Source organism: Zea mays, chromosome 9 (assembly GCF_902167145.1).
Source record: "Zea mays cultivar B73 chromosome 9, Zm-B73-REFERENCE-NAM-5.0, whole genome shotgun sequence".
Taxonomy (NCBI): domain Eukaryota; kingdom Viridiplantae; phylum Streptophyta; class Magnoliopsida; order Poales; family Poaceae; genus Zea; species Zea mays.
Genome location: NC_050104.1, coordinates 131498957 through 131516394, shown reverse-complemented (window position 1 = coordinate 131516394; position 17438 = coordinate 131498957). Strand labels below are relative to the sequence as shown.

Sequence of the window (17438 nt, the reverse complement as noted above, 5' to 3'; positions counted from 1 at the left end):
CAACCTCGTCTCTTGGGCCGCCAAGCGACAACACGTCGTCTCTCGCTCCAGCGCTGAGGCCGAGTACCGTGTCGTGGCCAACGGCGTGGCAGAGGCCTCCTGGCTGCGCCAGCTCCTCCACGAGCTCCACAGTCCCCTCCAGCGCGCCACCCTCGTCTACTGCGACAACGTCAGCGCGGTCTACCTCTCCACCAACCCCGTGCAGCATCAGCGCACGAAGCACGTGGAGATCGACCTGCACTTCGTCCGCGAGCGTGTCGCTGCCGGTGACGTTCGGGTTCTCAGCGTCCCCACCACGCTGCAGTTCGCTGACATTTTCAAGGGGTTACCATCGAGTGTATTTTTAGACTTTCGATCCAGTCTCAACATCTGTACAGAATAGAGTTGTGACTGCGGGGGTGTTAGATACCTGTCTCTTGTAATGGGTCTGACCCAGTTATTTGGTCTATTAATACACTGCCCAACCCTATTCTAAGGTTAGGGTTTTTCTATTCAACTCTCCCTTTGACTCTTAGCATCCCAGTCAGGTTTTACCTGCTGCTGTTCAGCAACACTAAACATGCTGCCATATAATCTGATCTTCTCTGGATCTGGGGCTAGCCCTTCATCAGAAAGCTCGTCATCAGGGTCCATTATGTATTCTTCAATACGTGTATCTTTTCCAACCCCCAAACCTTCAACTAGAAGAGCCATTTCCCCCCTAAACCCAGGTAACCAACAAGTTTCTACAGGACTTCTTTAGGGCACCCACGCCGCCGATTCTGCCTGGCGCTACTGCCCCTGAAGCGCACATGGCAAGGAAGACAAGAGTCCCTGAAGAAGGTGCAAGCATGGAAATTCCAACACGATGTCGTCGATCCCATCGTTCTTCTAACACAACCACGGTACGGCGTAGCGTCCGACTTGCAAAATCTCGCCCAATGCCTGTAATCCAGCGTGCTCAGCGCAACCTCTGCAAAAAAGCTCGGGCTTCTAAACGATGAATCCAGTAACTTTGAGACCGCCTTACAAAAATTCTTATCCATGTTCCAGGGGACCCTACCACAAGAGGTTCTTGCAGCCCTGACGTCTGCCTTCAACCTCGATGGGTCGGCGAAGGAGAACTTCGAGGATGCTTTGCTTGCGATGGTAGAGGAAGGAATTGTGGATCTACAAGATGGCCTTGGTAGCCTGCGCATTGATGAACTGCATGCGACTGCGTGATCCAGCGACCTGCGACTAAGGGCCTTTTCCTCTAATTCATGTTTTCATCAGACCTCGATCCTTTGCCTCATTTGTGTGTCGAGGTTTCAGTTTGTTGCATGTGCTCGATGTATGTTTTGGACATCTTAAGTGTGGCTCTTTTGTCTGTCTCGCGCCAGCAATGCCAAAACGTGCTTGTTTCAATGATTTTGTGGTTTGCACGCTTACAGCTTTGGCCCTTCGCTGATAGAGTGGCAACCTTCAAGTCGGTGGGTTCCTCAATTTTCTTTAACGGCAGGTCTGGACCTTGAGGTTTTGTGCTGGAATGTGAGGGGGCCTAAATTCCGAGGCAAGAAAAGACACAGTCCGTGAGACAATTGCCTTAACTAGGTGTCACTTAGCTTGTTTGCAGGAAACAAAATTGTGCTCCTTCGACCAGGCCACAGTCTTGCTCTTGCAACTAGGAGCTTGCCATTTTGATAGTTTCTTTTTCAAACTGGCTGGAGGGCCTAGTGGCACCAGAGGAGGGATTACGCTGCTATGGAGCACCATCCATGTGGAACTTTCTGATTTTTTTTGTGGGTGATTTCCACATTTCTGTCAAGGTCAAACTAACAGCATCCAACGCTGCCTTCCTTCTGTCTGTTGTTTATGGCCCTACGAGAAATTGCATGAAGACAACCTTTCTGCAAGAAATCTAGGAGCTGAAACCACAACCTGGAAATAAGAGGCTGCTGATGGGGGATTTTATCCTCATATACAAAGCAAGTGACAAGAATAAGAGGCGCCTCAACAAGTGGCTAAGAGAAGTCAGCTTCTTGATTTTTAAGGAACTGAGAATCTAATTTCTATAAATTGTGTTATAGATTGGTATGTTTAAAACCATCCTAATTTTTATAAACCAGTTTCTTAAAAACCGGTTCCTTCTAAATATGATCTTACTCAGTTAACTTGTTACGGTAACACACAAAATTCTCTCCAATCCGCTAGATTAAGATAAAAAGGAACAGGCCCTAAAGAGGCACGTTGGCTCGGCCCAAGAAGGTAGTGCGCTTCCGGCCTTCACGAACAGGTTCGTCTCTTCGGCTCCTCCTTGGCTTCGCAAGAGTGGTGCCGCCAGTAGCTCCTCCGCGCTCCGCCGGGACCGACTTGCCGCTGGCCGCCAGGGGCTCCCTCGCCCAGGACCGGCTCCGCCGTCCAACCGTCCTATCCCCTCCGGCCTCCGCCCAGGTCCGTGCTTCTGCCCGCACTCCCGCAGCCCACCGCTTTGTGAATTTGATTTCAAATGTAAGATATTGGTGGAAATCAAGGTAGACAACTGTACAGTTTATCTATCTGCCCAGTAGGCTTTGTGAATTTGATTTGCTCCAGTAATAAATCTTCAAATTTATTTGATGTGAGATTGTTTTCCTCATTTGATATGTGACTGAGCAGCACTAGTCATTGCCCTCTTGCCTACTTGCTGACGTTGGGCGACTGTACATCGTCCAGACGGTCACATGTGAAAGCCATCAATGGAACGCATCATTCAAGATGATCTTGACTGACCCCTCTTCCTCTTTCGTTTTCCCCTATAGATGGTTCATATCCCTCTAATCCTCATTTCAAATGCCATCTTGGGGAGAAGAAACCTGTTCTGGTACAACTGCTCTTCACGTTATAGATTATACCTTGCCATTTTTTTTTCTCAAAAACTAAAATACCTGTCAACTTTCATGATTCCTCCACTGATAAAGTTGCAATACCAGTGTACTTGGTGGTGAAAGTCCGAAGCTAGAACTGTCACTGATTATGAACCATTCTTGATAGCATTATCATTGATGGTTTGCAAACCAACAGTGATAGTCGCCATTTGTGCTGAGAAACATGTAAGCTGTGTCTAGTTCATGTCACAGGCAGAGAGTTATGCAGTGTAACCATTAGTTTCAAGTTGTATAGGGAGCGCTTATTGTTTTGTTAGATAATTAACTACAGAAATTTTCTTTGACGGTGTGTTCGTGTTCAGCAATTGACACATTCTAGTTCGTTCTGGTTACATTGAAAGAGAAATCTTTAATGTACTTGATATTCAGAAAATTTAAAAAGGTATTTCAAAATAAGAAAACTAGACAAATGCAGTTGCCTAGGTCTCCTAGAACTAGACTCAACTAGAAGTATATTATTATTTGACTTGTTTAACAGTTTTTACTTTAGTTTGCCATCATTAACTCATTTTCTCCTTTTTAGATTTTATTCAGTATTCACTATATGGCATTTGGTTGTAAATAGACTACGATCACGATGACTCTTGAATAAGGTATTTTTCACATTCATAGCTTATTTTGTAGCTATAAATTGCTTTAGATTATGTTGTGAATTTTCTTTCGTCGGTGTGTTAGCAACACCTTGATTTTGGCGCGTTCTCCAACACTGGTTGGATCTATGGAAGTCTGTGGTCAAATATACCATTATTCTTTTCAATAATATATATAATAAGCAGGAGGGTAGCTCAGATACCTGTAATACAAATATGCAAGTCTTCACGACGGTGCTTTTACCCTTCTTCATTGATATTTACCCTAATGCCCAGACGATGTGTATACAATACTTTGTGTCGCTAATTAGCAATTTAGGACCGATCCAAGGGAGGACCAAACAGGCAAAGAGAGAATAATGGGGCTCTAAAAACTTTAAAAAACAATTTTAAACTATGGTTAGCAGCTGCTCTATGAGCTAAGCAAACACACTAAGATACATCCTTAGGACCAACGTGCTAGGACAAAGCCTTAGCAAAGATAAAACTACTAATATTGTATTTAGTTGTGGAACCGTGAAACCTATCACTAGAAGGCACAATAGTCCAAGATCATCCTAGGTGTCATAAGAAACTTTAAGCATCCATAAATATTAAATAAGTTCTCATTTGATAGGGCCTCGGCTCTAGCTTCTCGCGGCTCTTTACAAAGATTCTTGCCAAACCATCATCTAAAAAATGGGTCCAAATACATAGCAATACCTAAGGGCTAGTTTGACAACCCTATTTTTCCAAGGGAAATTAGTTCGTTTTCCCTTGGAAAAATAAGAATCCCTTGGAAAAATGGAGTTGCCAAAGTAGCCCTAAAAGAGTTATTACCTAAGGGCTAGTCCGGCTCTTTATGTACGAGTGGAAGTCACATAAGTATAATTTTTTCTTGGCTTCTCCTCATAAACTTAATAAAAAATATTAAAAACTCACATTAAAACTACTTTTGCCAAATATTTACAAAATGGCTTTGTTATGGCTGGAGATTGTATTGGATGACTAGAATAGATTACAGCAGATAGGAGGTGAGAAGAAGCTCATGTACCTTCTCTTAAGGCCAGGGGTTTCTTCTCTGCCCATACAAGGTGGTGCGTCCCTGATTTTATGGTCCTCAGGGGTGCCAGCCAAAACTGTTGGGAACAACAAACTGCTAATAGTTATCCTTATCCCAACAGACTATTCTTATCTCTAAACTGCTAATCTGAATTTACACCACTTACCACACCTAATCAGTTTGCTTGCTTCTTGTTATCTTGCTTACTGCTTGTCATCGTCTAGCGCCCAAATTCAGCATTTTCTCTGTTTCAGAGCCCGAATTCAGTTTTATTTTATCAGCTTGCTTGCTGCTTGTCATCGTCTAGTGCCTCTATACAAATGCAAATATCTGAATTTGAGATTCTTGCAATCAGGACGCATGATAGGGCTGATGCTGACCTTGTATCTTCAGAATTAAATAGGGATTTTTGCTTTTTTAGGTCACTCATTGCCTATCCATCTTGCAACAGAAACTCTTAGCACTTTGATTTTCCTCCCCCATACCTTTTGTGCTACTGCTGTCATTTCTCTCGTTTGCATAATGGACAGAAATGTCAGGATCTTGCCCTATTTTTCCTCCCCCATACCTTTTGATTGCCTTCTGTTGATTGCACAGTGCGGGAAGCCTACAACACTGGGTACACCCTTTTTTAAAGAAGGGTGGGCCTAGCGCAGCGGTAGAGCCTACCGTCTGTAACTGGAAGGTCCTGGGTTCGAGCCACAACCTCATATTATGCGGGTAAGGCTTGACGCTTAAAGATACCCTTCTCCAGACCCCGCACAGTGCGGGAAGCCTACGGCACTTGGTACGCCCTTTATATTGCAGGTGCGCATCTTGTTATCCTCCACTCGTAGATGTCGCTAGCTGGTCAGTAATCCGCTGCAAGGTACTTACTCTATTATGTGTAAAATGTCAGTAGAACTTTGGTACGCCATACATACAGCAAGTGTCAAATGGACCATCCTCCACTGCAGTTGAGTCGGATAGCTTTGCCTCGATTTCCTCTTGTCTTATAAAGTTCTCCACTTGCTGTGCCAAGGCCTACCCTGCCTGAAAGCAAATTTCATCTCTTGGTTTCCAAGCAGACCAAAGAACTGACAAAAAAATTATATTTGTAAGCTTGTGATGTCTGTTAGCAACCCAGAACCGAGCAATCGATTGAACTCTGATATAGTTAACCACACATTGCTGACCATTCAACAATAAAAAAAATGCAACATACTTTTTTCAGGTGATTCATATCAAAGATCTGATTCACATAATTACCAAGTTCAGCAGTTTTGCCTCTGACGGTGAGTACTATGCTCTTTGTGAACATATTATATTGTTTTATCATATTAGAATTATGCTTTTTTAAACAATGCTTGTTTGTTATTGGATGACCGCTGCTGCTAAGGCAGTTTTTTATAAGTGCTTATACTATTTCTTCCATTTCTCTAGATATGGGTTCTTGGGAGGGCCAAGCTAGGCAGCTTTTGTTGGATGAGGAAGAAGACGATGAAGAGTTTTTCTTTCTTCTTCTCCCTGCTATACTTTCATTCCTCTCTGAAGAGCAAAGCGAAACTGGAGCAGCTATTGAAAGTTTCGTGGAATTCAAGAGGAGCACCGCAGCCAAAACGCTCGAAGCTCTTGAAGAAAAGAAGAAGCATGATGAAGATTTCTCTATTAAAAAGTGTCTAGAGGAGTTGGATACAATTGATGGGCTGACAGATGAGGATAGATCATATGCAATGGAAGTCTTTGAATCTGGGTTCAACAGAGAAGTGTTTATGAGTTCAAAAAACCACAATGTTAGGTTGTTTTGGCTCAAGAGAGAAATTAAGTAAGTTCTAGTTCTTAACAGCTTTGCAATTGAAGTTTGTTTATATGATTATTGCTGATTATTTTTTCCCACATTGCTTGCAGAGCGCTTGCTGCTATCATGTGATGTGAAGTGAATGTGGTTGTGAAGAGATAGGCTTACAGGTATTCACAGGGTTTGCATGATAGATGTTGCATCTGTACTTTGTATGATAGAAAACTTGTAGAGCTCTTGCTGTTGCTGGGAGTATCAATTTATGCTAGGCAGCAACTTAAACTGAAATGGTCAGTATCACTTCATGTTCGAAACAGTATAAGTTATACTTGGTGTCTCTTGCATTCAGATTTTTGTTAAGTTAGCTAAAATATTTTATGGTGTCTCTCATGGTTCTTAAGGCGGTAAGGCGAGATAAGGCGCTGGACCACCGCCTAGACGCCTAAGCGATGCCTAATGCGAGCAAGGCGACGCCTTATCAACCTGAGAATCAGCAAAATAGCCCCATGGAGGAGAAAGAAAAAGAAAAAAGAAAAAGAAAAAAGGAGAAGGAAGGGGCAGGAGGCCCAGCCCACCAGCCAACCCATATTGTCCTTCCTCTGGCAACCCTAGGTTGCCTCTCTCCCCCACCATTCAGCTGTTGCTGCCCCCGATTGAGCCGCCGCCGTCTCAGATTTGCCGTCGCCGATTTGGACGCTGCCGCCAACGATTCAGCCTCCACCGCCCTGGATTTGGCCTCCGCCGCTCCCGATTTGGCGCTGCTTCCTCGAAACAACGCCGCCCCTTTCCCTTCCCCTCTGCCCTATGCGCTCTTGCTGATTCTTACCTAGGCAATGGGGACGCCTTGGATCTTTTGGGCGCTTGGACGCCTAGAAGACGCCTTTAAAACAAGGGTGTCTCTTACAACTCTGTCAAATTGGAAAGCAGAAGCTTTTTTGGTGTCAAATAGAAAAATTCCCTAATAGATGCACACTGCAACAGGCTCTGCTTATTCTGTGAGCATGCTATAAATTGATTGATAATATTATGTGTTAGACTGTGTGTGAGTGTGTCAAGGGCGTTAGTGCCCAAGGCAGGCGGGCCTTGGCTACGTAATTCGTAGCCTTGGTCCGTGGTTGCCGGCAGGGTTATGCCCCCACGCCGAGCTTCAACGTCGACTGGTGAATTCTCCAGTCGCCGGCAGGGTTATGCCCCCACGCCGAGCTTCAACGTCGACTGGTGAATTCTCCAGTCGCCGGCTTAGAGAGAGAGACAGAGAGAGAGCTGGAAAGTAGTGATATTCCTTCCCCTCAAGGTGCCTCCGCACAGGGTTATATAGCCGGTGGCCTTACAAAATGTAGAAGGTCCTCCTTGATTGTAGGACTAATCAAAATAGGGAAATGACTAATCAGCTAGATACTTTCTATCCTAGCCAATTCAAAATAGGGAAATGACTAATCAGCTAGATACTTTCTATCTTAGCCAATTCAAAATAGGGAAATGATTAATCAGCTAGATACTTTCTATCCTAGCCAATTCAAAATGGGGAAATGATTAATCAGCTAGGTACTTTCCATCCTAGCTGATTGCCTGCTGCTCCTGCGCCCTTGCTGCTCGCTTAGCCGCACGACGCACGTCGCGGGCTCTCCTGCGCCTGGCGTACGTGTGTCCATACATGACATCTCTCCTCTCCTCGAGAGGCAGCTCATCCTCGAGCTGGAATGTGGGGAACTTGGCGCTGAAGGTGTCGACATCCTCCCAAGTCGCCGATGCTGGGGACTGGTCCTTCCACTGAATGAGTACCTGGCGCACTCCGCAGGCGATCCTGGTCTTGACGGCCCGGGCTGGCTCCAAGGTGACGGCTCCATGGTGAAGCGGGGGCAGTGGTGGCGTAGCTTGTGGAGGAGTGCCCTGGTACTTCTTGAGGACGCCCACGTGAAACACATCGTGGATACGGGCTCGTGCCGGTAGCTCGAGGCGGACAGCGACCTCGTTGATGATCTCCAGCACTCGGTACGGCCCATAGAACCGAGGCTTCAGCTTGCTGGTGGTGTCGGTGTTGAGGGAGGCAGGGGACCGGTGGCGGAGGCGGAGCAGCACCCACTCGCCCACCTGATATGTGACGGCGCGGTGTCCCTGGTCATAGTACTTTTTCTAGACGGCCTGAGCCTGCTCCAGACGATGGCGCACATCAGCGAGGAACTCCTCGCGTTCCTCCATGGTCCTAGCCACAGCAGCAACACGTGTGTCCCCCGGCTCATAGGACCAGATGGATGGAGGATCGTGTCCGTAGACGATCCGGAATGGCGTGTCACGGAGGGAGCTCTGGTAGCCGGTGTTGAAGAGGTATTCTGCCCACGGAAGCCACTGCAGCCATTGTCGTGGTCGATCACCTGTGAGGCACCGCAAGTACATGGTGATGACTCTGTTCGCCGACTCGGATTGGCCGTCCGACTGAGGGTGGAAGGCCGATGTCATGTGGAGGTTAGTCCCCATCAGTCGCATGAGCTCCCGCCAGAACTTGGAGGTGAACACGACGTCGCGGTCCGACACCATGGACTGCGGCACCCCATGAGGCGGACAATTTCCATGAAGAACGCCTGAGCCATGGACTCCGCTGAATATGGGTGTGCCAGCGGAATAAAGTGACAATACTTGTTGAACCTGTCCACCACTGTCAAGATGACGGACTTGCCGTGTACTCGGGGCAGGGCTTCGACGAAGTCCAACGCCACGTCTGTCCAAACTCCCTGCGGGATCGGAAGGGGAAGTAGGAGCCCGGCCGGGTGTAGGTGCTCGGACTTGTGGCGCTGGCAGGTAGGGCACTCCCGCACATAGTCTTGGACCACCTGCTTCATGTTAGGAAAGTGAAAGTCGCGTCGAAGGTGGTGCGGCGTGCGCTGGACCCCCTCGTGGCCGTCGGCGTGCACAGCTGCCAGCAGCTCCTGAAGCAGCGGTGAAGATGGTGGTAAGTAGAGTCGGCCGACGTACTGGACCATCCCATCGACCATCGCCCAAGGTGCGCGCCTGGTGCCGGCCTTCACCTCGTCATGCATGGCAACAAGGGCGGAGTCGGTGAGCTGCGCCTGACGAAGTCGGTCCAGGATATCGAAGCGCGGGGCTGAGAGGGCTATGATAGCCCCGTCGTCTGGCGTGTCGCGGCGGGAGAGGGCATCCGCCACCACATTGGTCGACCCAGGCTTATATTCGACAGAGAAATCGAAGCCCAGGAGCTTGCCCACCCAGTGATGTTGTGGAATCGTCGCGAGCCGCTGATCCAGCAGGTACTTGAGGCTGTAGTGGTCGGTTTTGACGACAAACCGGCGTCCCCAAAGGTATGGCCGCCAGTGCCGTACCGCCATGACGAGCCCAATGAGCTCCCGTTCGTAGGTCGCCAGCGCCTGATGTCGGGGTGTGATAGCCCGACTGAAGAAAGCGATGGGGTGGCCGTCCTGGACCATCACTGTGCCGAACCCGTGGGATGACGCGCCTCACTCGACGACGAACGGCTTGGAGAAGTCTGGCATGGCGAGGATGGGTGCCGAGGTGACCGCGTCCTTGAGTGCTGCAAATGCCGCTGCGGCTTTCTCGCTCCACGAGAACTCGTCCTTCTTCAACAAGGTTGTTAATGGCGTGACTACGGTACCGTAGTGGTGGACGAACTTCTGGTAGTAGCCCGCCAGGCCGAGGAAGCCTCGTACCGCCCGTGATGATCGAGGCGTGGGCTAGTCCCGGATGGGCTGGACCTTGGCCAGGTCCATGGCAACGCCTGCCTCGGAGATGACGTGGCCGAGGTAGCCGACCGACGCTGCGCCGAACGCACACTTGGTGCGCTTGAGGAACAACTGATGGTGCTGAAGCTCTTCGAGGACGGTGCGGATGTGACGAAGGTGTTCTCCCTAGCTCTTACTGTATATCAAAATGTCGTCAAAGAACACCAAAACAAACCGGCGAAGAAACAGGCGCAACACATCATTCATCAAAGCCTGGAATGTCGCCGGGGCGTTGCACAGCCCGAACAGCATCACCAAGAACTCGTATAGGCCGTCGTGGGTGCGGAAGGCCGTCATGTGGATGTCCTCCGAGCGCATCCGGACCTGGTGGTAGCCCGATCGCAGGTCGAGCTTGGTGAAGAATTTCGCGCCATGGAGCTCATCCAGCAGCTCGTCCACCACTGGGATTGGGAAGGCGTCCTTGACGGTGAGCGCGTTTAGCGCCCTATAGTCGACGCATGCGCGCCAGGAGCCGTCCGGCTTCTTGACGAGGAGTACTGGTGAGGAGAACGCCGAGTCGCTACGGCGAACAATGCCCTGCTCGATCATGGCGGTGCACTGCCGCTTGAGTTCGTCCTTGTGTGCGGCCGGGTCCTGGTACGGACGGACCGCCACCGGCAGCGCTCCCGGCTTGAGGGTGATGCAGTGGTCACGGGAGCGCTTGGGTGGGAGGCCGCGGGGCTCGGTGAAGACGTTGCCGAGGGAGTGCAGAAGGGCGTCGAGGAGGGTCTTCCGGCTCGGTTGGGGCTGCAGCATCGGTGTCGGAGTCGACGTGGCCACGCGGAGGGCCGACCTGTCAGACGAGGCAAGGCCGGTCCAGCGGACGGCACGTCCTGTGCGCTGGAACTGCATAGTCCGCGCAGCGACGTCCAAGACGATGGGCCCGAGTGTACCCAACCACTGCGTGCCGAGGACGAGGTCGAAACCTGCCAAAGGCATGACGAAAAGGTCGACGTGGAACGTCTCGCCATGCACCTAGATTGGCGCGTCACGGATGACCCCCGGACAGATGATGCGCTCGCCGTTGGCCACGGTGGCGGTGAGCCGTGGGCGCGGCTGGATGTGCAGCCCGAAGCGGTACGCTGCGCGCTCGTCGATGAAGTTGTGCGTCGATCCCGTGTCGAGGAGGGCGACCAGCACTGCTGTCCCAAGGAGCGCTTAGACCTGCAGCGTGTCGAAGGTAGGTACCTCGGCCACTGCATGTAGGGAGTAGATGGGGGCCTCCCCTGCTGGATCAGCAGCGCCTGTGGCTTCGTCGTCTATCTCCAGCGCAACGCCTTCGACGTAGAAGATGCGGCGACAGGTGCGGTTGTGGCCGCGGAAGTATGCCTCATCACAGTTGAAACACAGCCCGAGCCGGCGGCATTCCTCCTGTTCTTCCTTGGATAGACGGCGACCTGGTTGTGGCTCTCGCGTGGCTGGTGCAGCATTCGCCGGTGGTGCCGGTAGCGCGAGTAGTGGGGGTGCCTGTGGTCCTGCCAACGCCCGGTGTTGTGTCGGGGCTGCCGGGGGCGCGCGATGTGCCGGTTTGGCCGGGGCCACCGCCAGCTTGTTGAGTTCCATTAACTCCACTTGTCGTGCGAGGCTCATAGCTGCGGCCAGCGTCTCCGGACTGTGGAGCCGGACGGCGTGGCTGAGAGGCGGAAGCAGACCGCCTGTGAACTGCTGGACTTGCTGGGATTCGTCGAGCCGCCCAACGCGAAAGAGGAGACTCTGGAAGCGGTTGGAGTACTCTTCCACGGTGCCGGTGCGTAGGCACTCCGTCAGCTCGAAGAGGGGCGCTGAGTGCAGCGCCGGGCCGAATCGCAGATCAAGGAGATCTTTGAATTGCCCCCACGATGGCGTGCCTTCGTCCTCCTGGAGTTGCATGAACCATTCTTGTGCGACGCCTTCGAGGTTGTATGTCGCCATCCAAACGTGCTCCTCGGCCATGGTGCACTGTTGACGAAAATAGGACTCACATTTGTTGATGAAGAGTCTCGGGTCAGACTTGCCGTCGAAACGGGGAAAGTCCAACTTCTGGAACCTGGGGGGTCGATCCTACTCCCGAGGAAGCTCCATGCGACCGCCGACTCCCATGTCAGATGACGAGGCCGACTTCGCCTTCATGGAGGCCATCTCGTCCTTCATCTCCCTGATCTCCGTCGTGATCTCCGTCTTCCAGGATCTCATCAGCTCCATGAGGTCGGCCATGGTTGGGTCGGACATGTTGGTGGCGTGGCCTGTGGACGCGGTGGAGGTTGAGGGCGAGGGTGGTGGGGATGGCTAATTGGTGGCGGCTGGGGTGGATGTGGGTGGTTGAGAAGAAGACGAGGATCATCGGCTTCACGATACCAGGCTGTCAAGGGCGTTAGTGCCCAAGGCAGGCGGGCCTCGGCTACGTAATTCGTAGCCTTGGTCCGTGGTTGCCGGCAGGGTTATGCCCCCACGCCGAGCTTCAACGTCGACTGGTGAATTCTCCAGTCGCCGGCTTAGAGAGATAGACAGAGAGAGCTGGAAAGTAGTGATATTCCTTCCCCTCAAGGTGCCTCAGCACAGGGTTATATAGCCGGTGGCCTTACAAAATGTAGAAGGTCCTCCTTGATTGTAGGACTAATCAAAATAGGGAAATGACTAATCAGCTCGATACTTCCTATCCTAGCCAATTCAAAATAGGGAAATGACTAATCAGCTAGATACTTTCTATCTTAGCCAATTCAAAATAGGGAAATGATTAATCAGCTAGATACTTTCTATCCTAGCCAATTCAAAATGGGTAAATGATTAATCAGCTAGATACTTTCTATCCTAGCCAATTCAAAATGGGGAAATGATTATTCAGCTAGGTACTTTCCATCCTAGCTGATTGCCTGCTGCTCCTGCGCCCTTGCTGCTCGCTCAACCGCACGTCGCACGTCGCGGGCTCTCCTACGCCTGGCGTACGTGTGCCCGTACATGACAGAGTGTGTATGGGCCGGCACCACTATTGGGCTGCCGGCCCATTAGGGTTAGGGTTGAGCCTATATATTGTAACCCCTTCTCTATGCAATACATCAATCACTTTCAATATTCTACATGGGCTCCTACCTTCGGCCTCTACTCCAGTCTCATCGTGTGTGGTGCCTTGTTGCGACTGTGGGGGATGTTAGACTGTGTGTGTGAGTGTGTATGCCGGCACCACATGGTATCAGATTAAGGGTTTTCTTCCTATCCACCCCACAGCCGCCACCCACCCCCAACAACAGCCGCCAGAGCCGTCGGACACCGCCGCCGTTGCCCCCCGGGAGGCTCAACCTTCCCTTCCGGGGGCGGCCACACCACAGCCGCCACCCACCCCCAATAGCAGCCGCTGGACATCGCTGCCGCTGCCCCCCGGGAGGCTCAACCTTCCCTCCCCGGGGCGGCCACACCCCAGCCGCCGCTCCCCAGCAGCCGCCACCTCCTCTCCTCTCTTCAGTCGCCGCATGGCCACTGCCTCCCCGTCGCTTTGCTTCCTCAGCCTGCTCAAGCAACCCGACGACGCCAACACCCAGTCCCACGGCATCCCGGAGTTGGAGCTCGACGAGCGCGACGTCGTCTGGTCCTCCAACGCGACCTCCTCGTCCTCGACCTCCGCGGCCTCCTCGCCGTCCCTGACCGCCAGCCTCGGGAGGCCGATTTCCGTGTCGTCCTGCCACTTCCCCACCGGCAGCATGGGGCTGTCCGCGCTCCTTGCCGACGACCACCACACGCCCCCGCGCCCGCATCGATGAAGCGATTCTCTTTCGAGTCCCTGGGCTCGCCCTTGGCCCTCCTCTGCTGCTTGTGTCGCAGCGCCCCACGACGCGACGCTCCGCTCCAGCTCGCCAAGCTCGCGCAACATGCCGGAGAAGCTCAGCGCGGTGGCGACGGTGCTCTCCGGCACCATCCGACAGCCGCCGTCCTTGTAGCCCTCCCTCTGTCCGCTGCGGCCGGCCCCGACCCTCCTCGGCGCTAGCGCGCTTCCCCGGCCACGGCGCGACAGCCCCTCACCGCAGGCCACCTCCCTTCCTCGCGGCCCCGGACCGACCCTGCCAGGTCTAGGCCCCGCTGCCGGCTCTACTGCGCCGCTGGCCACCTGATCTGCCGCCGCAGCAGGCGCCCCCGGTAGCGACTCGCTCTCCTTCTACGCTGTCGACTCCCCGTCCATGGCCGAGCAGGCCCCTGCGCTGCTCACCCCTCCCTCCTGAGGCTCTACAGTGTTGCCCGGATCCGCGCCGCCGTCGCGTCCTCTGACTGCGCCGTCACCGAGCAATGCCTCCTCTCCACACTTCTCTTGTCACCGGCGTCACCCATCCCCTGCCAGGTCTGGCGCAGGCCCTGCCTGGCTGGACCCACCCCGCTGCCCATCCCCTTCATTGCCTTTGTTGGATCCGTCGCTCTCGCGGCCTCCCCGACCGATCCCCGTTGCTGCGACCTTTCTGGCTCGATCCGCCGTCCCTTTGGCTGGATCGCGTCTTCCCGGCTGGATCCGTCGCTGGCGTGGCCTTCCCGGTCGGATATGCTGTTTCCCCTTCTATTCTGCCGCGACGCGGACACCATGACCGGAACAGACGCGTGCGCGGCTGTCGGCCTCTCTAGCGGGGCTCCTTGATGCCCGGACGATCGAAGAAGCAGGAAGGTCGGCCTGCCGGGGCCCTTTTGTTGTGTCGCCCTGCCGATCGTTGACGCTCGAACGTCGACCCCTCTCGAAGATCAGGCTTCTCCAGCCGCAACATTCGCACCATCACGACGCTGCGACTGCGGGGGGATTTCAACCCGTCGGCTCCTACCTTTGGCCTCAACTCTAGTCTCATCGTGTGTGGTGCCCCCGTTGCGACTGTGGGGGGATGTTAGACTGTGTGTGTGGGCCGGTACCACTGTTGGGCTGTTGGCCCATTAGGGTTAGGGTTGAGCCTATATATTGTAACCCCCTTCTATATGCAACACAACAGTCACTTTCAATATTCTACATTATGGTACAGGTATACAGCTACTTCTGCAATAACCTAAACTTTATGATGCAAACAATAACCTTTTACAGCAAAGAGAAACACAATGAGACTAGTCATGTGACAGTCTTTCTACTTCTCTACTCAATCTTCTTACTGGAATACCTCATTCATAAAAAAACTAATGACAAGTCAGTTAATTTTATTACAACTCTACCCAACTTCATCTCATACTTGTTCATGCCTATATGGTTCAGCAAAGGCAGGACCATCAACAGTGGTGCTGTAAATTCAAGAAGCTTTATGCATTTTACACTATTGTACCCACAATATTTTCCACACACACACACACACAGGCTTTAGCTGGCATTTGGCACTAGCAACTAATGCTCTGCTCTTTTGTCAACTATCTGTCCCAGCAACTTGTACTGTTTTGAGCATGTACTTTATGCTTGGCAGCTTAGTCTTTGTCAAAAGAAACATATGTGTATTGTGTACATACTTGCGAGCATTGGGTGCAATAGTCAGTATCACTTTCTATCGAGCTCACCTCCTTGTCTGTGGACCTGCAGAAACCGAAGAAATCCAACTGCTAGTACCGTTCCAGCGAGAAGACTTCAGCCCTGCTTTCTGAGTGCTTGGTGAACGATGGAAGGCCTAGGATGCTGTTTTTGTTTATGTTGCTTAGAGACGGATATTGGAACGAGGATATACCTTGTTTGTACGGTATCGTGCTGCCAAAATTAATGCGTTTTAAGCAATATTTTGCTAGGCTAACCACGGTTTCTTTTAACGGAACTTGCCTGACGTGATGGAGCCTGCTCTGTCTCTAGCCAGAACCCCGCGTGTTGTCAAGGCGAACTGTCATACTGATCCTAAATTTAGAAGCGTCAATGTTGAGTTATCAGAACTTGAAACAAGACAGCGTACATATACTCTACATGGATAATCTCATTCGAGCAAGGGAAATGGGGCACTGTGTTATAGACCCAGTTAAAACAATCTAGTAGGAAAAACAACGGGCTTTGTCCACCGTGCAATTATGGTTTTGACATTTGCTGTTGTTTCTATAATATAGGTATATGTCCGTGCGTTGCAACGGTATACAAAATATTCAATAAAATATTAGTGCACAACGAATATATAAATCAAATATCATATATACTATTGACCTCAAAATCTTACAAATTCTTTGGAAACAACCAATACAAAACTAAACTAAATCATGAAACTTAATAAATGAACTAAATACATGAAATGACTAAACCCAAATCTAGTCTCTCTGAAGTTTATACACATGCAATAGGAAGAGTATCTACAAAGAGGCAATCACCAAGCATCTCTACTCTACACTGTCAGAACTCAAAAGATGATAAAGGGTACATCAAAGGAGTGCCCATTAAATCTTGTTTACTGCTCTCTATTCACTGTCAAGTATTGAAATATCTGGATCCTCTCAATGGCTAAATTTTTATTCACCTTCCATCGACTCTGATGCTAGGCACTTCCTCAACTTGATCTTTTGCAAATCCTAATGGTAAGTCAAGGTCAGTGAGAAAAGAGTAGTATTCAAAACAAACATAAAAACAAAATATATTTGATTTTTTAGCAGGTGTCCAAACTTCTGTGGATTTCTCTTTATAAGATACTTGTGCATCCATTCCTGTAGTATGTTCAAATTACGACTATCATGGTTACTAACCTTTTCCGATTTATACTTCAAGCATGAATACATAAGGATTCACTGGGACATTATAATTCTCTATTAGAAATGACAAATGTTTGCATCTACTATAGTATCCATACACCATCAAACATTCTTTAGGAAAAAAATTATGGTTCAAAGTGGTAGAATAAGCAGACTACAGAGAACTCTTACCAAGCTAAAATAATTCCAGAATCCTCCACAGAATGTGTGGTATACTGGTATCCTTCCTGAAAAAACAAAATCAATATGACACTGATCTATATTATATATGGCACACATCTGAAAGGTATTTCTTACCATATTGAGTCACAAGCTGATACACGGTGGAAAGACTGTAAAAAATGTGGAAGATCTAAGGGAGCAATAGGATCACATGGGCCTTCCTGTGGAATTCACATCCTCATGATGATATGCCAACTAAAACAGAAAAATACAACTACAAGTTGAATTGAGTGTTTTCTTTCATACTCTAAACATAAGGACATATTCTAATTTTGCTACTTGCAACAATAAATGGAAAAGAGCATAAAACACGCCATCATATGAGATGGATGAACACGCTCATGCAGTGTCATGGCAAAATATTGTCTTCAATTCTTTGTAAGCAAAACACACAGATTGAACAGTTACTCACAGGATGTATCAAACATCATGGGTTTCCAGAATTTATAACAGATAGGGTTGATTGGTTATATGTACCTCCACAGATTTATTGCACATCAGAAAATAGACATTTCATAACACGCCTGCCTGGAT

General features: G+C 50.3%; 1 protein-coding gene and 2 long non-coding RNA genes across 10 annotated transcripts; 2 read left to right on the top strand and 1 right to left on the bottom strand.

Annotated features, from left to right (window-relative positions):
- The first annotated feature begins 586 nt into the window (after positions 1-586).
- On the top strand, positions 587-1389 carry LOC103639091 (uncharacterized). The gene is made up of 2 exons (XR_559232.4): positions 587-884; positions 1033-1389. It is a non-coding gene; the product is annotated as an uncharacterized lncRNA (long non-coding RNA).
- Positions 1390-2210: 821 nt separating this feature from the next.
- On the top strand, positions 2211-15855 carry LOC100275472 (uncharacterized). Of its 8 annotated transcripts, none has more exons than XM_020543575.3 (8): positions 2216-2412; positions 2760-2821; positions 3409-3478; positions 5115-5237; positions 5731-5791; positions 5940-6321; positions 6405-6464; positions 15547-15767. In XM_020543575.3, the coding sequence occupies exons 4-7, from the start codon at positions 5232-5234 to the stop codon at positions 6424-6426; spliced, it is 471 nt and encodes a 156-aa protein (XP_020399164.1). In that variant the 5' UTR covers positions 2216-2412; positions 2760-2821; positions 3409-3478; positions 5115-5231; the 3' UTR covers positions 6427-6464; positions 15547-15767.
- A 467-nt stretch (positions 15856-16322) lies between these two features.
- LOC103639090 (uncharacterized) lies at positions 16323-17100 on the bottom strand. Its single transcript, XR_559231.2, has 3 exons — positions 16980-17100; positions 16854-16909; positions 16323-16505 (listed from the first exon to the last, which is right to left on the bottom strand). It is a non-coding gene; the product is annotated as an uncharacterized lncRNA (long non-coding RNA).
- Positions 17101-17438: the final 338 nt, after the last annotated feature.

Coding starts and splice junctions, on each gene's coding strand:
- LOC100275472 (XM_020543574.3), top strand. Junction 5,792..5,939: donor CAGCAGTTTTGCCTCTGACG/GTGAGTACTATG, acceptor CCATTTCTCTAG/ATATGGGTTCTTGGGAGGGC. Junction 6,322..6,404: donor TGGCTCAAGAGAGAAATTAA/GTAAGTTCTAGT, acceptor CATTGCTTGCAG/AGCGCTTGCTGCTATCATGT.